At 40.5% G+C, this 26,728-nt stretch overlaps 1 protein-coding gene across 4 annotated transcripts in view; it reads left to right on the forward strand.

Annotated features, from left to right (window-relative positions):
* The window catches only part of NBAS (NBAS subunit of NRZ tethering complex), a 214,384-nt gene that overhangs the window by 101,253 nt on the left and 86,403 nt on the right, over window positions 1-26,728 (forward strand). For 3 of the 4 annotated variants that reach the window (XM_076332759.1, XM_076332760.1, XM_076332757.1), the window contains 5 exons: window positions 1,300-1,467; window positions 2,075-2,179; window positions 2,423-2,546; window positions 14,654-14,730; window positions 15,274-15,411. In XM_076332759.1, the coding sequence (XP_076188874.1) occupies window positions 1,300-1,467; window positions 2,075-2,179; window positions 2,423-2,546; window positions 14,654-14,730; window positions 15,274-15,411 (612 nt within the window). The remainder of the gene's footprint in view (window positions 1-1,299; window positions 1,468-2,074; window positions 2,180-2,422; window positions 2,547-14,653; window positions 14,731-15,273; window positions 15,412-26,728) is intronic. The other variant, XM_076332758.1, reaches the window with a different exon arrangement.

The raw sequence follows: 26,728 nt of genomic DNA on the forward strand, positions 1-26,728 counted from the left end.
GTGGACCTGCTGCTTCAGTGGTCAGCTTGAGGCAGTGATTTACTGCATACTACAGTAAAAGGTACTAAAAATAACTTAGTCTGCAGTGAAATTCTGTTATTGAAGCTAGCATGTTTTGTCACTGAAGTTATGGTGGGACATAATTCACTTGAGCATAACTTGGCATCCTTTTGGTCTGATGTCTGAAATTTTGTGAAGAGTTAGCAAGTTGTAAACTAATACCTCACATTCAGTTATACAGGTAGAATTTTTCTATTTCAATACACTTCAGTGTATGGGTAAATAAATAATAGAGTTGTTAGGGAGAAACATTGGCTATAAAACTGTTGAAGTTTGCTGTACAGAGGAAAACATTAATATTTTCTATTGCTGAAGACAGTGTGTTTACATTAGCATGCTAATTATATATTTATGTCTAATGTGTAAGCTTTGTAAAGCATGCGATTAACACAAACCTTTCAGGACTGGAAGAGCACAGATCAACCAACATGGATGTTCTGGGTATTATTTAAATTCTTTACATGAGGAAGAGCTGGTATAGAAAGCTCCATTTGTGGAACATGTCTTGTACTTTTAAGAATTGTCTTACATGTGAGTTTACTGAGACTGAGTGAAGATGTTTTGCAGGATAATGTGTAGTCGTATATGTGCATGTATTGCAGAAGCAGTTTGGGATTGAGAATAGGCTGTGGTCTTGATTCTTCTTTGAAGTCTTTTAGGTTTGCTATATTCGGTACCTTGTAAGAGCCAACTGCAGAATTTCAAATTTTGATGATACTTTTTCACTTGGTGTGGAGATGAATGTTTACATCTCTTCACAATTTCCCCTACTGAGAATTTGACTTAATTAATCCTACCTCTGTACAAATACAAGATTGTCTCTACTATCAGCTTTCTTGAATTATTGAAGATCAATTTTAGCCTGCTCAATCTCCTCATTTGTAGAGATCATTATTTTAACAGAAGCATTCAACAATTATGTAAAACATTACCATTATAAATTTTGGAATTAAAACCAGCTGGTGTCTGTGGAAACAAGAGGTTATAGTTGAATAAGGGGCAAAATGTTCTACTGATCACACTACTCACTTCAGATTGGAACTTCTAAACCACTTTTAACTTGTCTTTGGTTTGTTTTTATGACAGCTGTTGCTTAAATTACTTTAATTTAACATATTTGAAATTTTTTATATGTCATTAACATAGTGTGCCTGATCGCTAATGTGTTTGACTTTAGGTCATTAGCCTAATTAAAGCATGAGTCTAACACTTGCCGTTGTGTGTTGGATATGCTCACAGGATGAAACCAACGTCTCCTCTAGCCAGTCTGCTGATTTGTTGTACTGGACGACATCAAAAACCATGAAGGTGTTGTCTAACACAACTATGACTACAAAAGCCATGCTGCATGCTGTCAGTGATGGACAGTGGTGGAAGAGATCATTAACTTATCTTCGACCACTACATGTAAGGGATTGCTAATGTGTCTGCAGATGTTTACACGTTCACTGATATGTTAGTATAAAAGCTGGGCTCCTTTATAGGTATCTGATAACTGAAGACCTCAAATCAATAAATGAACTAGAGACATCAAGGGATTTTTTGCAGGCAAATCCCAATGAAAGAAGGGGTCTAAAGCCGTTTCATTCTCTTGTTTTCTAATCTGTTTTCTCCTGCTTTTTTAACAATAGTGTGAGAAAGCATAGTTGAAATTTGGCAGAACTTCAGAACTTTGGGGAAGAAAGCACAGTGAAGTCCCCTCTTTAAATACTGTCATTTCATAGTCAAAGCTGTTCCTTTTCAGTTTCTCTTTTCTACCTTCTCTACTTCAGTGGATTTTCTTTAATGTTTATGATACTAGTTTCTCTGGTACTACTTTTGCGCATGATTCTCTTTCTTTTTTTTAAGAATACTGGACCTCATTCAGCATTGGTTTATGTAAGATGACTCCTGTCTTTCTCCCCACTGAATTCAATGATATTTTCATTTACAGTTGCTTCCCTTCTGAATAGCAGTTACAGACTTTTTAATGAGCTTTTTTTATGACTACGTTCAACTATCTTATTTTTCCCAGGGCCAAGATGTATTAAAAAGTGGGTCTGGAGAAAATGCCACTGTGGAAAAACAAGGCTGTCATCCGTTTTATGAGTCTCTAATTGCTGATCCATATGTTGCAGAAGTAAGTTTCTGTTACAGAATTCTGAAGTATTAGTTTTTTGTTGAGCTCTCATAATTAATAATATGGATTTTGGATTATTTGTGCGACTTGAGATTTTGTGCAATAGTAGGAAGAAAATCCAGAATTGAACAGAAAGGAAAGCGAATGCAGGAGCTGAGGTAGATAATTGCATCTGATGCAAGTGAGCTAAATATAACTGCAGGGTGTAGTGTGCATGTGTCAGTTATCTTATTTTACTTCCAGTCTGAAATCAGCTATGGCATGTACCAGAACAATTCTTTGGAAAGCTTTGCAGAAGTATTGCTGAGAACAGAGAAACTGACAGAAACAAAGAGTGAAGAAAAAGACCTACTTCCAACTACAGAAGGTATGGGTATACGTATATTCACTCTTGTATGTACTATGTATAGTAAATATAGGAGAATCTGTGGATGGGTTTAAATATGGAGAATTGCACACAACGATTGGAAGTAGTGTCTGGGTATTTTGTATGAATTGTGATCCAGTTCAACATCTTTTGTTGGTAAGTAGTCTTGATAGAATTAGCTGCAGGGTTTTCAAGAGAAGTGGTATTTTTAAAAGGAGTTGCTCAGTAAGGACTACAAATCTGAATGTTGGCTCTAAATAAGCAGAAACTGATATTTAGGGGCTGACAAAGATATGAATGTTGTGGGGGGAAAAATTGTTGAAGGCTTCCTGAATCCTACCACGTACAGATATTTTAATGGAAATTTGCAACCCAGTGTTAATGTTAATTGTATGTATGCCTGTGTATTCACTTGTTCAGATTCTGTGCCATTGTGTATACAGCTTTCAGTATTGCAGGGTCATTACAGTATTTTGTTTGCTAATTAATGCTTAACTGCAGCTTCTGGAATCATTAGAACTTTTAGTCGTCTTCTGAAATGTCTACATTTTACAAGTTATACTTAATAATTTGTTAACTGAAAGTTTCACTTAAAAAACAAAACAAAACCAACAAACCACACGAAACCACCTATGATTGTTTGTCTTTACTTTTGGCTGTCTCCTGCTGGTTTAAGAAATGAGCTGTTTAAATATTTACATGCTGTTAGTGTCTTTTGAAGGAAGATATCTGTATTGTATTTTACTCCGTGGTAAGTTCTGCCATGAAAAATGAGTATATTAAATTACTTGCAATATGAGAGGTTTCAAGTGAGACTTTCTTCATAAGCCACACAGTTTTATTTCAATTGTTTAGTGAAAACCAGCATATTTGTCTTACAAGTATACGATTCAGTAGTTTGAGATATGTGATATATCTGCAGATAACTTATACAGTTGTAATATAACAACATTGTGAATTAGAAAAGGTCAGCAACAGCTTGTATAAATAGGGATGTATTCACATTTTGTTCCTTTCATGCTCTCTTAATGCAAAAATAGTTTTAAATCAGTACTTGATCTCTTTCCTTGCATGCTTGAAAGCCCATAGGCTTCTAGCTCTGATGCCTGTGTCTTAAAGGAGGGGGAGGCAAGGATTAAGAAGTATTCATTGCTTTCTTAGGGCAAATGATGTTAGTTGGCAGATCTTTGGTAATACTTCCTGCTCCAACTTGAGTAATTGGAACTGGTTGTTTACAATTCAGTGACTGCCTTTGAGATGGAAATTTCAGTTGTGGCAACTTTTGCTTGAAGAAGAAAAATTTTAGATTCCAGCTTTAGTTTTTGAGCTTTTATCTTCCTCCTCTTAAGTGTGCAGACTACTGTTTTTATAATTTTAATACTTCTGTTCCACCACTTTATTCTACAGTCAGTCTGAATTTCACTTACGAGTCTCTCCAACTGTGCTATGGAACTGAGAGTTCTGTGTTTTCCTCTGGAAAACTGAGCTGTATCTATTCTGCACTCAGCAGTCCTGCTGTGTGACACCTTTTGGTAGTCAATAGACAGCGTTCTTGCATATAGTGTAACATAGCTTTCTGTAAATGAAGGGATTGGTAATTTGCTAATTGTAATGCATTTAGCCCTGGATTAATAGTATTGGATCCCACCGCTTCCCCCTTCTTGATGCTTTGCTTTATCAATTCCCATAGAAGTCCTTATGATCAGTTAACACTTTTAGGATTGTGGAGCTTGAAGATGTGCATATTAATACCACACTGACAAAATTTCAAATAAAAAAATCACGCAGATATGAACCCCATTTATTATTCTGTGTTTTTCCCATATTTTCAGGCTTACTCCAAGGTTTTGGGAGGATTTTTGCCATATGAAACTTGAATGCTAATATGAATTATTAGCTACTATACTAGTAACTAATATAGATAAACTAATAAACATAGCAGATTTCATTTGATTTTGCTGACAAGTTTGAATCCCATTTGTTTCTTTCTAGCTGTCTTCTAGGACAGCTACAGCAGCAGGTTTCAGCTCCGTTAGAAGAATCGACAAACCTGGAAGAAGATGCAGTTTAGCAAAGAAACCCTAGTTGGACTTAGCACACTGTCTTAGGAGAAGTTGAAGTATGCATCAAGCTGTTTCTATTACTATAGTAGTGTCATGCTCCAGGTGGGAGGGAATGGCTAAACACTTTCCCCAGAGGCAACGTTCATGATAAAACTCAAGATAATGTTTGCTGTTTCTTTTGTGGATTTGGTAGGGTCACAAGCCTTGGACTTGGACTTCTCTTGTCCTTTCTATCTGGATGTAGGTGGTAGACTGGGCATTTTTGCATGAAGTGGTAACACCCATCACTTTGGGTCCAGTAAAACGCTCTTTCTTCAGTTGTGCTGTTATAGTGCATCCAGACTTAGCGTGACTGAGGTAGTGTTGTACATCTCTGTTTAATTGTCTTTCTCCATAGCCCTTAGGGATTTGATGGGAGGCTGAAGATGAGATCTTACTGCAATTGATGGCTGCATTTTGTTGTAACCGGATTAGGTACTAAACTCAAAAGTAAACCCAAGAAAGTCAGCCATACCTATTAATCCTCAGGAGTTTTAGAACAAAGAATAGCTTAATGTTTTCCATGATTTTGTAATTGCTTGCAGATATGGCTATTAAACTGCAATATACTTTCAAGTTTAGTGAGATTTTATCACATGCTAAATGAACAGCTGAAGACTTGAAGCCGTTTTTGCATTTTTTTCAGAGAAAAAAAAACATGGAAAAAGAGTTGAAACTTCCTAGGTATTGATAAATTCCAGTTTTCACAAATAAACCATTTTCTTCCCTACTTTGCCTTGCTTGTGGCATAAAGACCCACACAGGAAATAAAAATTATTCATAAAATCAAAATTTTTTTGTGTTTCCTAAGGAAATACTGCTTGTGGGACAGCAGCATTGGCTCTTTGCTTGTCACTGACTGTCCTTCCTGGTTTGCCAACCCTGTGATGTTTAATCACTTTGGCAAATTTCAAATTTGGCAGTGGTCTGAAATGATACTAAGTTCCTCTAAATTTTGTGAAGATGTATGAGAGGACAGAATGGCATCCTGCTAATGTCCGTAGCCTGTGATTTGAACTCAGCCCTGTTAGACATCAGAGAATTCCCGTAGGGCTTCACTGGGAGGCATAAAGCTGTATGAAATTAGCTTTTTGAGTATAGACATGTGTTTGTGTATATGTAAAGGAGGCATCTATATATGGATACATGAACACATATTTCCACACAAGCACACAGAGAATTTATATTTATTGAATCAGTACAGGGGATTTTCTTTTTTGTCAGAGTGGATAACAATGGAGGCAGGTCTTTCTTCTTAAGTACATTCTGGCAACTGGGATGTCTTAGTGTTGAGCTTCATGCAAGAGTACGAATAAAATCATATTGTTTTCTGGCATTTTATTGGTGCTATGTTCTTTGTCATGATTGCTATCTGAAGGGTGAAGACAAATTTTTGTTTGTGTGGCAGTTGTCATGTTGGGGATGTGAAGCTGGAAGAGAACCCACAATTTATTATGCATTTCCGAGGCTCTGCAATCATCAATTTTCCAGAGAAAGGGAGAAGAGGGCAGAGCCCAAATTCTTCTTTTCCTCCTCCCAGTTTTTTCTGTTCAACTGGAGGTGTTTGTAAGAATATATAAAGTAACTTCGCTTGTGCTCAGAGTAGGAAATACCAACTTTGCTAACTAATTAATCAGGATTTTAATATTAGATATTTCTAGAGTCCCATTATCTTTGCTTGGACATCATACAGGTTATTTTGAATGTAGCAGAATGTCCTGGTTTCGGCTGGGATAGAGTTAATTTTCTTCCTAGGAGCTGGTACAGTGCTGTGTTTTGGATTTAGGATGAGAATAATGTTGATAACACACCGATGTTCTAGTTGTTGCTAGGTAGTGCTTACGCTAGTCAGGGACTTTTTAGCTTCCCATGCTCTACCGACTGAGAAGGCTGGAGGTGCACAAGAAGCTGGGAGGGGGCACAGCCAGGACAGCTGACCCCAACTGGCCAAAGGGACATTCCATACCATGGGACGTCATGCTCAGTACATCAACTGGGGGAAAGCTGGCTGGGGGGGCCGCTGCTCGGGGACTGGCTGGGCATTGGTCGGCGGGTGGTGAGCAATTGCATTGTGCATCACTTGCTTTGTATATTCTTTTATCATCATCATTATTACTATTATTATTATTTTCCCTTCATTTTCTGTCCTATTAAACTGTCTTTATTTCAACCTATGAATCTTACTTTGCCCCCCGCCCCAATTCTCTCCGCTCACTCCCCCTGCTACCAGTGGGATGGGGAACGGCTGTGTGGTGTTTAGCTGCCTGCCGGGTTAAACCACAACAGTCCTGTTGGTGTCCAACATGGAGCTCGATGGGTTGAGATAATGTCAAATCTGACGAGAGCGCGTTAGAACAAATTTGTTACAAGCATTCATTATCAGATTAATAGTCGTTGGTCACAATGTTGATTAATTTACTCTCAAAGTTGTCGTGCTTGTTCTCAGAGTTGTGTTATGCAACACCTTACTTGCTGTATATGTTCCCTGTTGTGCTGTTTATCTGCTCTGGGGGCTGGATTAAGGTTATCATTTTGCTGTACTGTGTAACACTGGCTTATGATATGATAACATGGTTGGCCGTGAGACTAATCTGGTATTTGTACTCCGCATTGCCGTCATCTCCGTAATTTGGGAGCCATCTCTCAAACTATTAATAATTACTCTTTTAACTTTTCTCCTCAGAGAGCCACTTTACAGGGGAGACACCTTCGTTCACCTGCCCCTTCTCCTCCAGGCTAGTTACAATAGGTCTTGAGAATTTTGAATATCCTTGGTATGATCAAACCAGCGTGTTACTGTTGCTCCTACTCTTGAATGTGTTGGATTCAACCTGATGTGTTTCAGGTCTTGTTTAAGGTTAAACAACTATTCAAGAATACCTCCCAGAGATCTGCCTCTGCCCCAAGGCTGGATAGTTATGAGTGGCAGGGTGTGTGGGATAGTATGGGCGAGTAACTAGGACAGTGGGCACCTCCAGTGTTTTGAAACTTCACCCCTGAACAAGTGCAGAATCCTGAAAAACTGGTAAAGTATTTGGACAAAGTATGCTGTCACCCTGGCAACTCCACAGAGACACAGATCACTGCAACGTGCTGGGGCCTGGCCCATGCCTACCGATCCCTGTTCAACACTATTCAGTACCCTCAAGGGGAAGAGAAGGTCTCTGGATCTGATGACAAAATGACAAGCACTGTGGCTACTCCAACCCCAGTGACAAGCACTGTGGCTGAACCAAAGAACCAACCCATGCTGGTATCAGTCACTCCTATACACAAGAAAAAAATCTTGGGAGCAAAGTCAGCTTATTTAGTAAGGGATGATGAAAATGCAGGGCCATCACAAGAACAGAAGGAGGAAGAGGAAGAACTTGTAAATGAGATGGAAATCACCCAATCCCTATCCCTGAGTGAGCTGTGAGATACATGAAAAGATTTCAGCCGTTGTCCAGGTGAGCACATTGTCACCTGGCTGCTCCGATGCTGGGATAATGGGGCCAGTAGCCTGGAATTAGAGGGTAGGGAAGCCAAGCAGCTGGGATCACTTTCCAGGGAAGGGGGCATTGACAAAGCAATTGAAAAAGGGGCACAAGTCCTCAGCCTCTGGAGGCGACTCTTGTCAGGCGTGAAGGCAAGGTATTCCTTCAAGGAAGATGTTATGTGTCACCCAGTCAAGTGGACCACCATGGAGAAGGGTATCCAGTACCTGAGGGAATTAGCCATGCTGGAGGTGATTTATGGTGACCTGAACAACGAGCAGTTATCCAAAGATACAGATGAAGTCAAGTGCACGCGACCCATGTGGCAGAAGTTTATATGGAGCGCACCATCATCGTATGCCAACTCATTGGCAGTAATGACCTGGAAAAATGGAGAGGAACAAACGGTGGATGAATTGGCTGGCCACCTCCGGCAATACGAAGGAAGTCTCTCTTCCTCCCTCATCTTGGCTGTGGGGAAACCGTCCCAGAAGGTCCAGCAACTCAAAGAGGATATGTCCTACTCTCTACCTGTGTGGACGAGTGTTTCAGCTATTAGGAGTCAGTGTTCTTTTGCTCAAGAGAGGATATAAAGGGTACACACCACGGGGCACCCTATGGTTTTACCTGTGTGACCACGGAGAGGACAATGCGGAAGTGGGATGGAAAACCTACTGCAGCCCTAGGGGCATGGGTACACGAGTTGCGAGGAAAAACAATCATAAAAGGGGGTTCTTCCAGGAAAGTTGCTGCTCCAGTTTCCAGCGGGCAGTTTCCCAGACAGAGTAGAAGGGCTGATCTCACTTCTGATCTTAATGAAGGGACTTCTGACTCGTAATTACAAGAAGTGAGTAACGAATACTATGACGAGGACTAGAGGGGCCCTGCCTCCAGCCAGGTGGAGGAAAGGGACAACTGGATTTGCTGGACTGTGTGGATACGGTGGCCTGGCACATCAGACCCACAGGAGTATAAGGCTCTAGTGGACACCAGTGCACAGTGTACCCTAATGTCATCAAGCTCTATAGGGGCAGAACCCATCTGTATTTCTGGGGTGACGGGGGGATCCCAACAGCTAATTGTACTGGAAGCCGAAGTGAGCCTAACTGGGAATGAGTGACAGAAGCACCCCATTGTGACTGGCCCAGAGGCTGCGTGCATCCTTGGCATAGACTACCTCAGGAGAGGGTATTTCAAGGACCCACAAGGGTACCGGTGGGCTTTTGGTACAGCTGCCTTGGAGATGGAGGAAATTAAACAGCTGTCCACCTTGCCTGCTCTCTCGGAGGACCCTTCTGTTGTGGGTTTGCTGAGGGTCAAAGAACAGTAGCTGCCATAAGCTGATTCATTGACTGGAGAGCCAAGGAGTGATCAGCAAGACTCGTTCACCCTTTAACAGTCCCATATGGCCAGTGCGGAAGTCTACTGGAGTTTGGAGACTTGACAGTAGACTATTGTGGCCTGAACAAAGTCACCACCGCTGAGTGCTGCTGTGCCAGACATGCTAGAACTTCAATCCGAACTGGAGTCAAAGGCAGCCAAGTGGTATGCCACAATTGATATTGCTAATGCGTTCTTCTCAATCCCTTTGGCAGCAGAGTGCAGGCCACAGTTTGCTTTCCCTTGGAGGGGCGTCCAGTACACCTGGAACCGACTGCCCCAGGGGTGGAAACACAGCCCCAACATTTGCCATGGACTGATCCAGACTGCACTGGAACAGGGTGGAGCTCCAGAACACCTGCAATACATTGATGATATCATTGTGTGGGGCAACACAGCAGGAGAGGTTTTTGAGAAAGGGAAGGAAATAGTCCAAATCCTGCTGAAGGCCGGTTTTGCCATAAAACAAAGTAAGGTCAAGGGACCTGCACAGGAGATCCAGTTTTTAGGAATAAAATGGCAAGATGGACGTCGTCAGATCCCAATGGATGTGATCAACAAAACAACAGCCATGTCTCCACCAACTAGCAAAAAGGAAACACAAGCCTTCCTAGGGGTTTTTGGAGAATGCATATTCCAAATTACAGTCTGATTGTAAACCTTCTCTACCAAGTGACCCGGAAGAAGAACGATTTGAAGTGGGCCCCTGAGCAACGACAACCCTTTGAAGAAATTAAAGAGGAGATAGTTCATGCAGTAGCCCTGGGGCCAGTCTGAGCAGGACAAGATGTAAAAAATGTGCTCTCCACCGCAGCCGGGGAGAATGGCCCTACCTGGAGCCTCCGGCAGAAAGCACCAGGGGAGACTCGAGGTCGACCCCTAGGGTTTTGGAGTCGGGGATACAGAGGATCCGAGGCCCACTATACTCCAACTGAAAGAGATATCGGCAGCACGTGAAGGGGTTTGAGCCACTTCGGAAGTGGTTGGTACTTGAAGCACAGCTCCTCCTGGCACCACGACTGCCGGTGCTAGGCTGGATGTTTAGAGGGAGGGTCCCCTGTACACATCATGCAAGTGATGCTGCGTGGAGTAAGTGGGTCGCACTGATCACACAATGGGCTTGAACAGGAAACCCCAGTCACCCAGGAATCCTGGAAGTGATCGTGGACTGGCCAGAGGGTAAAGGTTTTGGAATCTCACCAGAGGAGAAGGTGATGCGTGCTGAAGAGGCCCCACTGTATAATAAACTACCAGAAAATGAGAAGCAATATGCCCTGTTCACTGACGGGTTCTGTCGTCTTGTGGGAAAGCATCGGAGGTGGAACGCTGCCGTGTGAAGTCCTATGCGACAAGTTGTAGGAACTGCTGAAGGAGAAGGTGAATCGAGTCAGTTTGCAGAGGTGAAAGCCATCCAGCTGGCTGTGGATGTTGCTGAATGAGAAAAGTGGCCAGTGCTCTATCTCTATACTGACTCATGGCTGGTGGCAAATGCCCTGTGGGGGTGGTTGCAGCAATGGAAGCAGAGCGACTGGCAGCGCAGAGGCAAACCCATCTGGGCTGCTGCATTGTGGCAAGATATTGCTGCCCAGGTGGAGAACCTGGTTGTAGAAGTCCATCACGTAGATGCTCGCGTACCTAAGAGTGGGGCCACTGAAGAACATCAAAACAAGCAGGAGGTGGATCAGGCTGCTGAGATTGAAGCGGCTCAGGTGGATGTGGACTGGCAACATAAGGGTGAGTTATTTATAGCTTGGATGGGCCCATGACACCTCAGGCCATCAAGGAAGAGATGCAACATACAGATGGGCTTGTGATCAAGGGGTGGACTTGACCATGGACACTATTGCACAGGTTATCCATGAATGGGAAACATGCGCTGCGATCAAGCAAGCCAAGCAGTTAAAGCCTCTGTGGTATGGAGGACGATGGTTGAAATATAACTATGGGGAGGCCTGGCAGATCGATTATATCACACTGCCACAAACGCGCCAAGGCAAGCGCCACGTGCTTACAATGGTGGAGGCAACCACCGGGTGGCTGGAAACATATCCCATGCCCCATGCCACTGCCCGGAGCACTATCCTGGGCCTTGAAAAGCAAGTCCTATGGTGACATGGGACCGCAGAAAGAATTGAGTCAGACAACGGGACTCATTTCCGAAACAACCTCATAGACACCTGGGCCAAAGAGCACGGCATTGAGTGGGTGTATCACATCCCCTATCATGCACCAGCCTCTGGGAAAATTGAACGATACAATGGACTGTGAAAGACTACGCTGAGAGCAATGGGTGGTGGGACGTTCAAACATTGGGATACACATTTAGCAAAGGCCACCTGGTTAGTCAACACTCGGGGATCTGCCAATGGAGCCGGCCCTGCCCAGTCAGAACTTTTACGTACTGTAGATGGGAATAAAGTCCCTGTAGTACATGTAAAATATATGGTGGGGAAGACAGTCTGGGTTATTCCTGCCTTGGGCAAAGGCAAACCCATTTGTAGGATTGCTTTTGCTCAAGGACCTGGGTGCACTTGGTGGGTGATGCGGGAGGATGGGGAAGTCTGATATGTACCTCAAGGGGATTTGATTTTGGGTGAGAATAACCAATGATTTGAATTATATGATGTTAATTGCTATATAATACTGTATATCATCACTTCTGTGGTGGCTGTATACCATATCAATGGTATTACAGTAAGAATCACCTAGGTTAATGGAGGACGAACTTTGCAACCGAGTAAAGTGCAGTGGTGATAGAACCTGACAAGTGCAGTGGTGATGGGACCAAAACTGGCTTCAGCATGCAACAATCCAACACCACACACCATCTCTCCTGCCCTGAAGGACTGTTATGACAGATGGAGCCCAAAGTCATGGACTAAATGAACTCAACGAACATTTTAGAGGGATGGCCCATAGATTAAGGGAATGGTATCTGTGTGTGTGTATATATATATATGAAGAGACAGGAAAAGTGGTGGTGATTAATTGGGATGTATTGGAAAGTGTGGGACCTGGGCATGACATAGATGGTAGAGAATAAGGGGTGGATACTGTCCTGGTTTCAGCTGGGGTAGAGTTGGTTTTCTTCCTAGTAGCTGGTACAGTGCTGTGTTTTGGATTTAGGATGAGAATAATGTTGATAACACACCGATGTTTTAGCTGTCGCTAAGCAGTGCTTACACTAGCCAAGGACTTTTCAGCTTCCCATGCTCTACCAACTGAGAAGGCTGAAGGTGCACAAGAATCTGGGAGGGGGCACAGCCAGGACAACTGACCCCAACTGGCCAAAGGGACATTCCATACCATGTGACGTCATGCTCAGTACATCAACTGGGGAAAGCTGGCCGGGGGGGGCCACTGCTCAGGGACTGGCTGGGCATTGGTCGGCGGGTGGTGAGCAATTGCATTGTGCATCACTTGCTTTGTGTATTATTATTATTATTATTATTATTATTAGTAGTAGTAGTAGTAGTAGTAGTATTAGTAATAAAACTATTATTTTCCCTTCATTTTCTGTCCTATTAAACTGTCTTTATCTTAACCTATGAATCTTACTTTTTTTTTCCCCCTGACTCTGTCCCCCATCCCACTGGTAGCAGGGGGAGCGAGTGAATGGCTGTGTGGTGTTCAGCTACCTGCTGGGTTAAACCACAACACAGAAACAAGGTGTCAGCAGCAAGAAACTATTGGTAAAAGTTACTTGATGCATAAAGTATAGGTGCTGTTGGACAGGCTTGTACTTGCAGTAAGTGTGCATATTGCCATGTAGACAGCCTCTGTGACGACTTGTCACATAGAAATTTGGATTTTGTATCTGGCTGAGGGCCCGCATGTAAATCGACTTCTGGCTGATGGGAGATTAATGATAATCTGAAAATTGTAATTGGTCATTCAAGCCTTTAATTATTCTTTGGAACAAAGAATTTATTAGGGGGCTGTGTGTGTAAACCAGGTTTCTTGTCAGCATGCCCTGAAGAGTAGTTTGTGTAAGGTGGGAATATAGGTATTTGAGACTTCCTTAAAATAAAAATAAACAAGAGAGCTAAGTTGCTGGAATATGGCTGCTACTGATTTGAATAATAATAATAATAATAGTAAATAACATCTATAAAAAAAGGAAACTGTAATGTTATTTTCTTGGTGTACTTACAATTCCTTATGCAATTTCTGGTCCAGGTTTCATAAGAGTTTTGAAGTTTTCCCTGGAACTAATAATTTATATTCTCTACCTCCAAAACTGCGTATTATGTGTATCACGGGAATCGTTATTCTGTAATTGTTCATTGGAACTTTTGTAGCAACCACAATGATGCTTGACTTTAGTACAGAAGGAGATAACTGCATGAAGGAGAGATCCTGTTACTAATTAAGAAATATTGGGCACTGACATCGTGTCTGTGTATTAGTTCTCCCATTTCTGTAATGTAAAATGTAGTGTTTTTTTTTAAACAAATTCCAAGTTTGGTATCTAAAATGCAGGAAAAGCAGGTAATTTTTGTGTCAGTTTTACCCGAAGCTTATCTTTTTATAATCAGAATAATTATTCTTCAATGTATTAATTTTTGACTATGTCATTGTGCTGATATTTGTGTTTACAGTATGTGGCAGGACCTGGTTTTGGTGTTTCACTGATCTTACTTAAAATTCATATGAGACTCACAGCTTATTTTATTTTTTTTTTTTTTAATTAAGACCAGTTTTTAATATGCTTTGTTTTGTTCAGTGATAAGTGAATTAGAGCTCAGGCTTGAAGAGAAGACATTTTATACTGTTACTCTTGTTGGTATCTTCGAATGCGTACAACATTACATTGCTGCCTTGATTTTACAAGCAAAAGATTTACTTGTAAATCAGTACAGGTGATATTTTAGTGGCTTTGTTTAGCATCTGTTACTGCATAGTCTCATTCTTGTTTGGTTAATACATCAAACGCTTTGCCTGGAAGTCAAGGTAAAGCTGTGCTGCAGTTTAATTATGAATTACCTGTTTTTGGATTGCACTGGTAAGTGTTTAATTAAGTACATATAGAGTGCTTCAAGCTAGTGTCTAATAAAATATATTTACACTGAAAACATTTCATTTGCTAACTGTCAAGGCTAGATGGGTCAGTAATCAAAACTTTATTTCCTCTCCCTATATGTTGCAGTTCTGCTACAACTGGCAAATGATGCGTTACCAAATGATATGGCCTTGTCTCTTGCCTATCTACTTGCCCTGCCGCAGGTATGTTGATAGTGATGTTGTTTGTATGTTTTTGCCAACAAAGACATAGCATTTCAAAATTCCATAAGAAAATGTAATTTCCTTAGGGTTTTAAAATCTAAGTCTTTGAATTTATTTAAATACACATTTTTATAGACTGGGCTGGTACATTTAAAGAAAACTGAACAAATGCCGTTGGACTGGCTTATGAGTGTGGCACTGGCAAAGAGACACACTTTCTAATTTAAAATAGTAGTTGGGCCACCTGACTGACAGTTCTAATGTAGCTCAGAAATATAGATAATAACTTTGTGGTATAGAAGCAGCAAAACTCTGGTTGGAAAATCATTTTGGTTAGGTATTTGTGCAAGGCGGGAAAAACGTCATAATGTAGAATTGTCTTTGTGTGTGTGGGGGGGGGTTACTGATTTACTTCTGTGCCAGAAAAACATAGAGCTATTTCTAAATCACAGCAAGTAGCTTTTTAGAAAGTTTGTGCTTTAGAAAGTTAATGTTGTATGCTTGCTAATTCTTTCATATAAATCAATGCTGTCTTTCTCCTAGGTGGTAGATGCCAACAAATGCTTTGAAAAGCAATTACATTCTGCGTTATCTCTCCAGCTGGCAAGTTATTACTATAGCCTACAGATCTACGCTCGTTTGGCACCATGTTTCAAGGACAAATGCCACCCTCTCTACAGGGTTAGTACTCTTTCTTTTTAAAACCATATTCATTAATGTGCAACATTAAAGCTAATCTAAAAAGGCCTTTGACACCGTCTCCCACAGCATTCTCCTAGAGAAGCTGGCGGCTCACGGCTTAGACAGGTGTACTCTTCGCTGGGTCAAAAACTGGCTGGACGGCCGGGCCCAGAGAGTTGTGGTGAATGGAGTTCAATCCAGTTGGCGGCCGGTCACGAGCGGTGTTCCCCAGGGCTCAGTACTGGGGCCGGTCTTGTTCAATATCTTTATCGATGATCTGGATGAGGGGATTGAGTGTACCCTCAGTAAGTTTGCAGACGACACCAAGTTGGGTGGGAGTGTTGATCTGCTCGAGGGTAGGAAGGCTCTGCAGAGGGACCTGGACAGGCTGGATCGATGGGCCGAGGCCAACTGTATGAGGTTCAACAAGGCCAAGTGCCGGGTCCTGCACTTCGGCCACAACAACCCCACGCAGCGCTACAGGCTTGGGGAAGAGTGGCTGGAAAGCTGCCTGGCGGAAAAGGACCTCGGGGTGCTGGTTGACAGCCGTCTGAACATGAGCCGGCAGTGTGCCCAGGCGGCCAAGAAGGCCCATGGCATCCTGGCCTGTATCAGAAATAGTGTGGCCAGCAGGAGTAGGGAAGTGATCGTGCCCCTGTACTCGGCACTGGTGAGGCTGCACCTCGAATACTGTGTTCAGTTTTGGGCCCCTCACTACAAGAAGGACATCGAGGTTGTGGAGCGTGTCCAGAGAAGGGCAACGAGGCTGGTGAGGGGTCTGGAGAACAAGTCTTCTGAGGAGCGGCTGGGGGAACTGGGGCTGTTCAGCCTGGAGAAAAGGAGGCTGAGGGGAGACCTCATCGCTCTCTACAACTACCTGAAAGGAGGTTGTAGCGAGGTGGGTGTGGGTCTCTTCTCCCAAGGAAGTAGCAATAGGACGAGAGGAAATGGCCTCAAGTTGCGGCAGGGGAGGTTTAGATTGGACGTGAGGAAAAATGTCTTTACTGAAAGAGTGGTGAAACATTGGAAGAGGCTGCCCAGGGAAGTGGTGGAGTCCCCATCCCTGGAGCTATTTAAAAGACGTGTAGATGCGGTGCTTAGGGACATGGTTTAGTGGGCATGGTGGTGTTGGGTTGCTGGTTGGACTCGATGATCTTAGAGGTCTTTTCCAACCTCAGTGATTCTATGATTCTATGAAGAAGCCAGTACATGAGTTAAGCCTGTTAAGGAGCTGATCTTACTTACACTGTGGGCAGCCTGTTAAGTTACGCATAATTATTCTTCTACAGTGTTATAAACAGCCAAATACTGCACAATTTGTGGAAGAGTTTTTGAAGCACAATATCAAGTGTAGTTTATAGGTAATGGCACTATTAGTTTTCAAAGTAGCTTATAAACACTGAGCAATAATGAGTATAGCCTATGCTGTCATCTTGCAATACTGATACAATATAGTACTTCCTGGGAAGAGTGAAGTGTCCATTTAAACAAGAACAGTGCTATTCAAAAAGTTTCCATAGCCTTCCTTGAGTTGTGTTGTTTTGTATTTTAGTTTACATATGGTGTTTTTTGAAAGTTCATCCTCATTCATTGATAATTTTTTTTTATTTCCTTTGACAAGTGTCTCTTTTTGAAATGGCCGAGCTGTGCTTCTTATTCATCACTTGTGATTAAAGCAGTTACGTGGTGAACTCCGAACTAAATCAAAGAGGTGACATACAAAAGAGTAGGAATGGCAATTGCTGCCGTACTACAAAGATACCTGAGTAAAAACTCTTCTTTGCCACTCCAAGAGAGCCTTTCTGAATTTACACCAGTTCTTTCCTCCTGTACAGAAGCTCTCTGGACTGCTTGGTTTTCAGCCTAGCTCTGCATTACAGCTGAAAGAACACTTCTGGTTGTAAGGTTTCTGAAAAGAGAGACCACTAATCACCACCGTGGCATGAGAGGAGATTTTTTTCCATGTTCAGAATGACTCCTGATTTACAGAGGAAAGCCTGTTTTAATACTCGCCCAGTCCTGCAGTTAGGCAGCCTTTCATGTTCCTGCTGAGATTTGCATTCTGCTATCTTCTGTTTAGAAGCTAAAGGAAAACTTAGTCCACAATTGAAATTTGTGGGGCTTGCAGAATACGTTGGTTGTGAGGAATTCATTCATGTTTGTTAAATAGCTTTCTTTGAGCCTAGGTCCACCTGCTGCAAGACACCTCTGATGAAAAAAAGCTATATTTTTTTTAGTTTAACTTTTTTAGACAGCCTTATTTTATAGAAAGAGCTATGAAGCCTTTTGAAAGAGTAAGTCATAAAAATGAGGACAGAGATGTTAAAGATAGAACTATTTCTACTCTAACTGCCATTTAATAAGCAAAGTCTTATCAATACCACCATGTAGTTTATCTCTTACTGATATGATCTTTGGCTAAATCTTTTGTTCCATCTTGGTAAAATACTGTATGTGACTGTGATAAGCAGTGGATTCGAAATTGTTTGCTAATAAGAATATTTGCTATGTTTAAGCACTACTCCTAAACAGTGGCTTTTGAAAACAACTGTGTGAGAAGATCCTGAGTGAACAGCACACCAAGGGAAAAAAAAAAAAGAGGCTTGAATGCCCAGTAAGAAAACAACACAGGAGAATACATTCATTGTTACTAATTCCAAGGGTATCCAGTGAGGGAGTGTCACTGACGTAGAAGAGGAGAAATAGAAGCAGATGCTTTTGAGCAAAATAAGTACTCTTTCCGTGCCCCCCTGCTCAGTTTCCACTGCAAAACAGCCATTTGTTTAAATGTACATCTTAGATGCTGGTAATAAAGAACGGCTCTGCTTCCAAGTTGCTTTCTTCAATGCCATACCAGTTGCTATCCATGGGAATAGATCTAGCCATGATTTTATTTTTGTGTTTCCTAAGAGCTCTGGAGGGGAGGGGACTGATTTTAAACTTTTATGGTACAAACTTTTATGAAGATGATAAACTCAGTTGTAAATGTCATTCTGTAGTAGTTTGTCTTCCAGTTCATGCCACTGGTGTCTTGCATCACCTTTATCTTCTGACTGTTTCTCAAAACAGAAATGCGTCTCTAGGTCCTTTAACTGTATAATTCAAAGCTATGCATTGTTCTTAGAAGATAACTGAGTGCGTTTTTGTGGGTGAAGGTGTATAATCAGTCCTTTTCCCCCCCCTGTTCTAAACCTTTACATATTCAGTAAAGATCTAAATCTGACACTCAGCCACATGCTTAGAAGGTGGATCCTCAAGGTCATAGAGCATATATTTCTCTTTAACAGTATCTGAGTCACAGTAGGTGTGATTTCTCTAGTCCATTGAATGAAGTATCCTGTCTGAAAATTCTACCTGAATTTATGAGAAGCTATATAGAAGCATGGAGAAGTCTACACTTCTTATGTCTACTTTAAAATAACATTGTCTAAATCTTTCAAAACAGTACATGAGTACCTCTGGCATAATGGGACAAATGTTCTCGGAATGAAAACGAGTAGCGGGGGAGAGTTCCTCTTTCACTGCCTAAGACAGACTTTTAGGACTTGCTAGTTAGTCAAGACAGACATTTTGAAGGAATGATTGGGTCTGTTGGATGAAGGCTTGATTTTTTTTTTTTTTTTTTTACTGTGATGTGAAATACTGACAGCTAATACCTGCATATCAAAATAGAATCAGAAATTGCCAGAAATTCTCATTAACTTTTTTGTACTGTTGATGTCCAAAAGGAAATCAGCATGATAAATTCTATTTCTGATGAAGTTATTACCTTGCTTTAAGGAGAAACAAAGGGATTTGGACTGCTTTAGTTTTGTACCCAAGACAATTTGGATTTTAGTTGTTATAATAATATAAACGTAATAGTTATAGTTTAGGGCATCTGAGCTATATTAGTTTCTTATCCTGAGGAAGACGTTAAAGGAGCTCTACAATCAAATAAAACCACAGATAAAGGTCTGTAAGAATAATGCCGGACAGAAGAAGAGAACAAAATTTCCAGAAATGGACTGGCTGTGGAAAGCATTGGTGTGAGGAGACTTCATTGCCCTTGGAGAAGCTATATGTATTTTTTGTTTATGTCTGTACTGGGCCTGGCAGGGAAGGAGTCAACTTTCTTCATAGCAGCCCCTATGGGGCTGTGCTTTGCATTTGTGGCTGGAAGTGTTGATAACACACCAGTGTTTTGGCTGTTGCTGAACCCTGCTTGCACAGTATCAAGGCTGTCTCCCCACTGCCACTCTGATTCACCACTGACTACTTCCCAGTCTTGATGAACGAGAAGAAAAACCGTACAGCTGAGCAAGAAATTTGATGGATAATTTTTGCTGTTAACAGCTTATCTCCTCATTTGTCCTATCCTGGTGATCTCATAAGTGACCAGAATAAATATAGCTGGGGGATTTTTTACTCTAGAAAGGAGTGAAAAAGTTTAATTACCCTAAGTTTAATGTATTATGTTCTTGTCCTCATGCCAATAATCTAATGCTGGGGTGTTTCTGTGGTTTTGGAGAGGAGTATTTGACCGACCTTAGCTGGGGGGCAAGCTTTTTATTGGAGCATCAAGCAACAGTTCTAACAAATACTACTAAGTTGCAGAGGGGAATGAGAATTTTGCAATTAATAGCAGATGAGGAAAGTTTCTGTTGGCAGAAAATTCTTAGGTTTTTATTCCTTACCCATTACTTTCATTCAAGAAAATGAATTTGATTCCTGTCCTTTTGTGCATTGCAGCTGGCAATATGTTGAAATGATAACCTCAGAGATTCTTCTTAGTGATGCTTTTGATGCAGCCTAGAGTTGGTGAAGAAGCTGGGAGTTCAGTTCCACAGAGTTAAGTAGCCTGATATAACTGGCTTTTGAATCACTATGTGAAAGAGTGCATTTATACAGTGAACTTGTGCTCTGTGCACTTAACCTGCTTCCCTTTTCTGTTGCTTGCTGCTTAGGGAAGCCTCTATCAATCTCTCCGTAAGAGGCAGAATTAGGTTTGCTTTCACCTCACATAAATTCACTGTTTACAAGGTATGGGTTTCTTTTTCTGGTTTTGTTTTTGTTTGCTCTCTCTTTGTATCACAACCATTTTGTATTTTATTTCCTGTGCTGTTTCTCTTTATTCCTGTCATTGTTAGACCGTGGTTTCTGTCTATTCACATCTTTCACAGGACCATATTTAGCTTCTCTATACTGCCCTCACCGCAATGGCATCTGTAGGCTTTAAGTGCATTAAGTGGCTGTGACAAATGTCATGTGTGTCTTATTATCTCTCATCTCCTTTCCCCTAGGGGAAAAAAGCATGTGGAACAGTTTTTAAATTGTTACATGTTGATATATGTTTACCTTTTTTTGCATTAATGAAAGCAAGGTCAAAAGAACAGTGCTTTGAACTTGGGACTGAATATGTAGAAGTTTGTGTTGATCTTATGGGGGTTCATTCTGCAGGCTTGACCTGCCTCCCAAGGCAGTTCTGTTGCTTATTTGTATAAAGTTGACCTTAATTATAAATACAGTTATATTAAGCCAGAGAAGCAGAACTCTCAGCCATGGTCCTTATGCTACAGCTTTAGGTAATATTCTGAATGTAAACTGTTGAAAAGAAAGACTTCATTTGAACTGGAAATAAATACTGTATAGAAGGCTGTATACAGGAGGGAAGGAGAGAGGCAGATTTATGGGCTACCAGATGTATGACCCATGTTGTATGAGATCTAATGGCTTTAACCTTATTACGTGGCACTGTAGAGCAGCTAGAAGTTAAGTCTATACACGAGGTAATCTCTCATTGGAAATCAAATGCTCATTAAATGGTTGCATGTTGGTTTGTGTTTAATAATAGTATCCTGTCACATTCCTAAATTATGAACTTAACTCACTAGAAATAATATATACATTTTTAATCTCAAATTGGATTTGTGTACATGAAGTTTTACTGGAGTCTATTAACACTGACTGCAATACTGACAAACTGTGTCAGTCAATCTTGTTTCATTCTGTCTCGACATTCAACTTCATATCCATAAACTCAATGGCTAGCACTAAGTCTGTTGTAGATGCTAAAATGGTAGCGCTCTTTATTGTTGGCTTATGATGGACTTAAAACATGACCTTCTTTACTTTTATTACTATCTTGAGTCCTGATTCAAGCTATTGGCTCCTCTTTGGCCCTTCTTTCTGTTTGGTTAGTGATGCTGAAAACTAGGAAATTTCCTTTGACAGTGTAATTTCTCCCCTTTGCTTCACTGTTTGAATTTTCTGTTGTTTGTTCTGCATCAAGTTCAAGTTTCTTCGCTAGGTTGCTCCACTTGCTTTTCATGCTGCTGTTTATGCCTAGCACTTCTTATCTTTTTATATACCAGGCTGTTTACTTGTACATGTTCAGATATTATTACTCATTAATACTTGGAGGGGGGAATCTATCTCATTTAGTACATGCTTCTGTTTTTACGTCCAGTGCATATCTGATGGTTCCAAAAGGAAAACTGGGAGAGATGAGAATAACTCCTTGAATCTATGCTGTGCTATTCTCTCTTCATTTGACCTTCCTGCACATGTGTGGAGTCTGTGACTGAGAGGAGAACCAGGGAGAGGGAGGGCAGTGGGGGAAGGCACCATGAATGAGACATTAATTGGCACACTAAGAACTGATCTTGGGAGAAGTTTTCTTTGTTTTTTCTTTTTTTCTTTTCTTAAAATACTGAAGTAGGCCAGACACTGTAGTCTTTATATGTAGCATGACATTTGAATAATTCAGAGAGCTCAGTATCATCAGAAAACTTAAATATTTATTGTTCATCCCTTCTCCAGGTCATTGATAAGAGATTCTGAATAAAAGTGATCTCAAAACCTGCCCCTAGAGGACTTGCTGATGGTTCTCCCCTATCTGAAAAGTGATCACTAAGCTCTCGCCTCTCTTTTCACCAGGTTTCAGTTCATAAAAGGACCTTTCTTCCAATCCCTTGGCAACTTAATTTTCCTGAATGGACTATGGTGGGGATACTTGCCAAAGAATTTTGGAAGATCTGTATATATTTTGCCACAGGATTCCCTTTGTCCATGTGCTCACTGACACCCTCGTAGCCCTCCAGCAAGCTAACAAAGTGGATTTCCCTTTACAGAGGCCACGCTGACTCTTTCCCACCAAGCTGTTAATGCATGTGCTCAGTGGTCTTATTCTTTGTTATTAGAGTCTGCCATCTTACCAGGGATGGAAATCAGACTTGCTGGTCTGTGGTCCCTGTGAGGATCCCCTTGAGATCCATTTTTGAGATGGGACTTGCACTCTGGCACAGTAGTTCTTTATAACGTTCCTTGATGCACCTTAGCCTGCCATTTAACATAATTTCCCATTTGTGTTCCTTGAGAACTGAGGGGTGAAAGCCATCTGGTCATGGTGGTGTGCAAGTATGTAACTTACCTAATTGGCCTGACACCTCCCAGGTGTTTTCTTCTAACTAATCTAGCTCTTCTGAGCTCTCTCCCTCATGTCTTCAGCAGTGAGGGCTGACAAAGATCTCATTTATTTCCTCTGCTATGGACTTACCAATGAGTGTCCCTTTCACACCTTGTCACCAAGTGATCCTGCCACTTTTCTAGCTGGCTTCCTGATTTTGAGTGACTTTTCAGAACTTTTTGCTATCAGCTTTACCGTTCTTTGTAAGACACTTTCCAGGTACTTTTTTAGCCCTTTTAGTTTCCTCTTTGGCCTATCACATTTTGTGAGTTTTCCTCATTGATTTACTTACTCCTCAGTGATATCTCAACAAATAAACTCACGTTTTTTAAAACTAATGAATATCTAAGCTAACAAAAATTGAGATATCACTAAACAGTACTATGTTTGAAGGCTTAAAACTCAAGTAAGCTCTCCTGAACTAGCAGTCACTGTGGACATTTTTGAACACCTTCCAGCGTGATCCTTGAATTAGTAATCCAGCAATTAGTGACACTGCAGTCAGATTGTGACTACTATGTTCCTTTGGTTGAGATGTGTTTGATATAGATAAGCCAGTGTTTCACAGATCCTCGTATTTCTTTGTTAAGCACACAACACTACAAAGCATCATCATTCTTAGTTGGAAACAAATAATATTTAGATGACTCAGAAAAGAGCTATTGTTTAATAGTTGTTTGTTTACCCTGCTTTCATTTCTTCAAGATAAATTGTGCTTAAGAAAAAGAGATGGTTACAGTATTGCTTATTTTTATTTCTCAGGGGTTATATAAGCTTTTCTGTTAAATCCCACTTCTGAAAGCAGAGCAAGTGTTGTTCTTGAGCTGTTCAGAAGTACCCTTAGAAAAGAGGATCTTCAAACCAGCCTTTCATTTCAGCAGAGGCTTGAGGTCTAGCTTGCCCGTGTTCCTCTGGAGACATATTTGTGGCTTTTCATGCAAGGGAGGTAGTTGTGATAAGTACTAATGCTTTACTCCTTGCAAAGGGCTTTGTTGCTCTCTGTTAGTCACCTTTATATTGTTTCCCAGCTTTTTGAAGCAGTCTTCCCCTAGTCAATTGGCTTTATCTTTCTTTTACTTTCCTTTTCTGTGCTTCTGTAACTATTTTCTCCAGTCAGTGAGCATCATTAATTTTGCAAGCAGCCTGATTGAAAACTTTCTATAACATATTTCATCTTAGAACACAAAATATTGTAGCAAAATTTTATTCATCTGGGTTGACAATATAAGTAACTTTTCAGACAATGCTGAATTCCCGTCGAGTGAGAGAGATCCTCCATCTCTTTGGTTTTTGGTGGGTGGTGGTGGTTGTTGTTGTTGTGTTGTTTTGTTTGTTGTTCTTTCTTTTTTCCATCTTGGAGAGTTGAGGACAAATGCTATATTGGCCGGAATAAATTTAGCCTAAGAAGTTATTCATGAAAATATATATCACAATAAGAGAAGGTGGTCACTGAGAAACTCATGCTTCTACTCAGAACTGCTAGCAGTGCCCCTGAATTAGGATGAAAAAATATTTGACTTCTGGCATTTTAATAACTGTCAGGGAAGATGAAATTAGGTGGGTTTTGGTTTGTTGTGCGGCTCATGGAATATTTAGTTTTCAAGCTTTAAATTAATAAGATATGGAAATATTTGCATGTATCCAGTCAAGTAACTGTATAAATTAAAAGAATAGCATATTTTACTTAGGAAACTAAAACAGATTGTACTGAAATTTTATTGTCCCGAAGTTTGTATATGACTACAGCTGCTGCCATATAGATCAAGATTAAAAACATATTCTAAAAGAATAATCAATAACATAATTTATTCAGAAACAAAACACAGTATTTTTCAGAGAAAAGGGAGATGGACAGAAGATTAGGATAATTACCTAAACGGTGACATTATTTACTGAGAGTAATGCTGACTGCAAATGGGAAATGAATTATGTACTATGACTACAGTAGGCACTTTACTCAAAATTATGTGGTTATTTTCTATTTTCAGAGGTGTTCTTTCAGTTGACATTTTAACTTTTTATATATCATGTGTTAGTTCCACTAAAACAACTTTCAGGTGAGATGAGATTTTTCTACCTAAATCTGACTTTTCAATATCTTACCCAATGAGAGAGAGCCTGTGAGAGAACACAAGGTGGAAAAGAAACTATCAAAACATTTTGTCTTGGGACAAATTATTCCTCAGTCTTGCTGGAAGAGCTGATTAAAAACAAAGCAAAAAAGCATTTAAAAGAGAGTACTAGAGCAATTTGTTCAACTCTTCAGACACAAATCATTTAACATAACTGTGGAAACAACTGCCTGGACAATTTTTCAAATTATTTTTGTTTTATTACTTAACACCAGCCTCTTGCATTTTTTTTTTTTTTTCTTTTCCTGCAGCAGTACTGGCTTCTGTATTGGAAACTGTGTTGATTTAACTTATATCTAGTAGTTTTGTTTCGACTTAAAGTTACTTTGTTGTCATTGTTTCTTCTGCTGCTGGCTATTAAAAGCTCATGTGTTACTTTTGTAACCAAGTTCCATCTGCTAGGAATTTACCTTAAAGTATCTTCAGTACAAATTCACGGCAATTTCTAGAGTATGCAGCTATTAAGATTCAGTAGTCTACAAATACTGCAGATATCCTGGTTAACTATATGATTTAATTTTGTGATGGGTGGCTGTTTGACACTAAAACAAAATGTATAGATGAAATCAAATTTGTTAACTGCGTTTTCCTCCCAGTTTGGAGTATTCTGATAATTCTAGCCAGTGTTTGTGGTAGCTCTGCAAATAGAGTTAAAAAATCCTGCAGAACATGGTTTTGTATAATAGGTGCTATGCACTGCATAGCCCAATTCTAATACTATCTTTAATGTAATTTCTGAAGCAGAAGTAAAAACACCAGGTAATATTATTTTAAGGTTGTGTGCTGGCAACATCTGATTCATAATTAAAAACTAACAGCTTAACTCTCAACCCTTTCTTGCTCGATCTCTTCTGGGGGCTTTGTTGACAGAAAATATTCCTGGGAGTCCACTTAGGTCACATCTTTAATCATGCCAGCATCTTGGGCAACCTTTTGTCCTTATAAGAGCCAGTTAGTTTCCCAACATAATGATCATGAAGCAGCAGCAGAGTATGCTGCCTTCCTTTCCAAGTGTTTCAGTTTTCAACCATTACATTTCAGCATTGCTTATTCAAAGCATATAACATTCCTTCTATTAAAAAATAGAAAAAAATAAGAACAACACAAAGAGATGGTTTGTTCTTTTTAGACTCCAGTTTTGAAATATTATAATTTTCCAGCCTTTTGTAGATTTTGTATTCCCAATGTATTTCTGTTCATAAAGCAGCAAAGCATGTTTGCATGAAATGTCATTCGTGATCATATGTTTGCAGTTTGAATTGTTATCATAGGTCCTTATTGCCTGATAGTAGAAGGAAGCAGGACTTTGGAAATAAAACTCATTCGTTCCAATTTCATTGAAATTGTGAATGCTTACTTATAAACTGTTTACCTGTGTTTTTGTTTCTCTCGTAATTCACCAACTCATTTGGTTTTGGCTGTTTTTTTGTCATGAATTAGTTTATTCTGATTTCACTGCAAATGAAATTTTCTTTTCGCTAATTTCCCTGGAAATGCAAATAACCCTTTTAAGTTAGTACTAAACTTAAACCCCTAAGCAGACTAGGACTGTGAAGCCCTCAATCAGCTGTGTAATCTGCATTTTGTATAACATGTTATAAATTGTGTCTGTGTAATGTGTAAGTTTGGGAGTGTTTTAAACTTGGCCACTTTAAATGAGAGCTAATGGTACTGGCTTTTAAACTGTGATCCAGGAGCATTTGTTTTATACAGCCGCTCATCTGGAATGAAGTTTTAA

This window comes from Aptenodytes patagonicus, chromosome 3 (genome assembly GCF_965638725.1).
Source record: "Aptenodytes patagonicus chromosome 3, bAptPat1.pri.cur, whole genome shotgun sequence".
Lineage (NCBI taxonomy): Eukaryota > Metazoa > Chordata > Aves > Sphenisciformes > Spheniscidae > Aptenodytes > Aptenodytes patagonicus.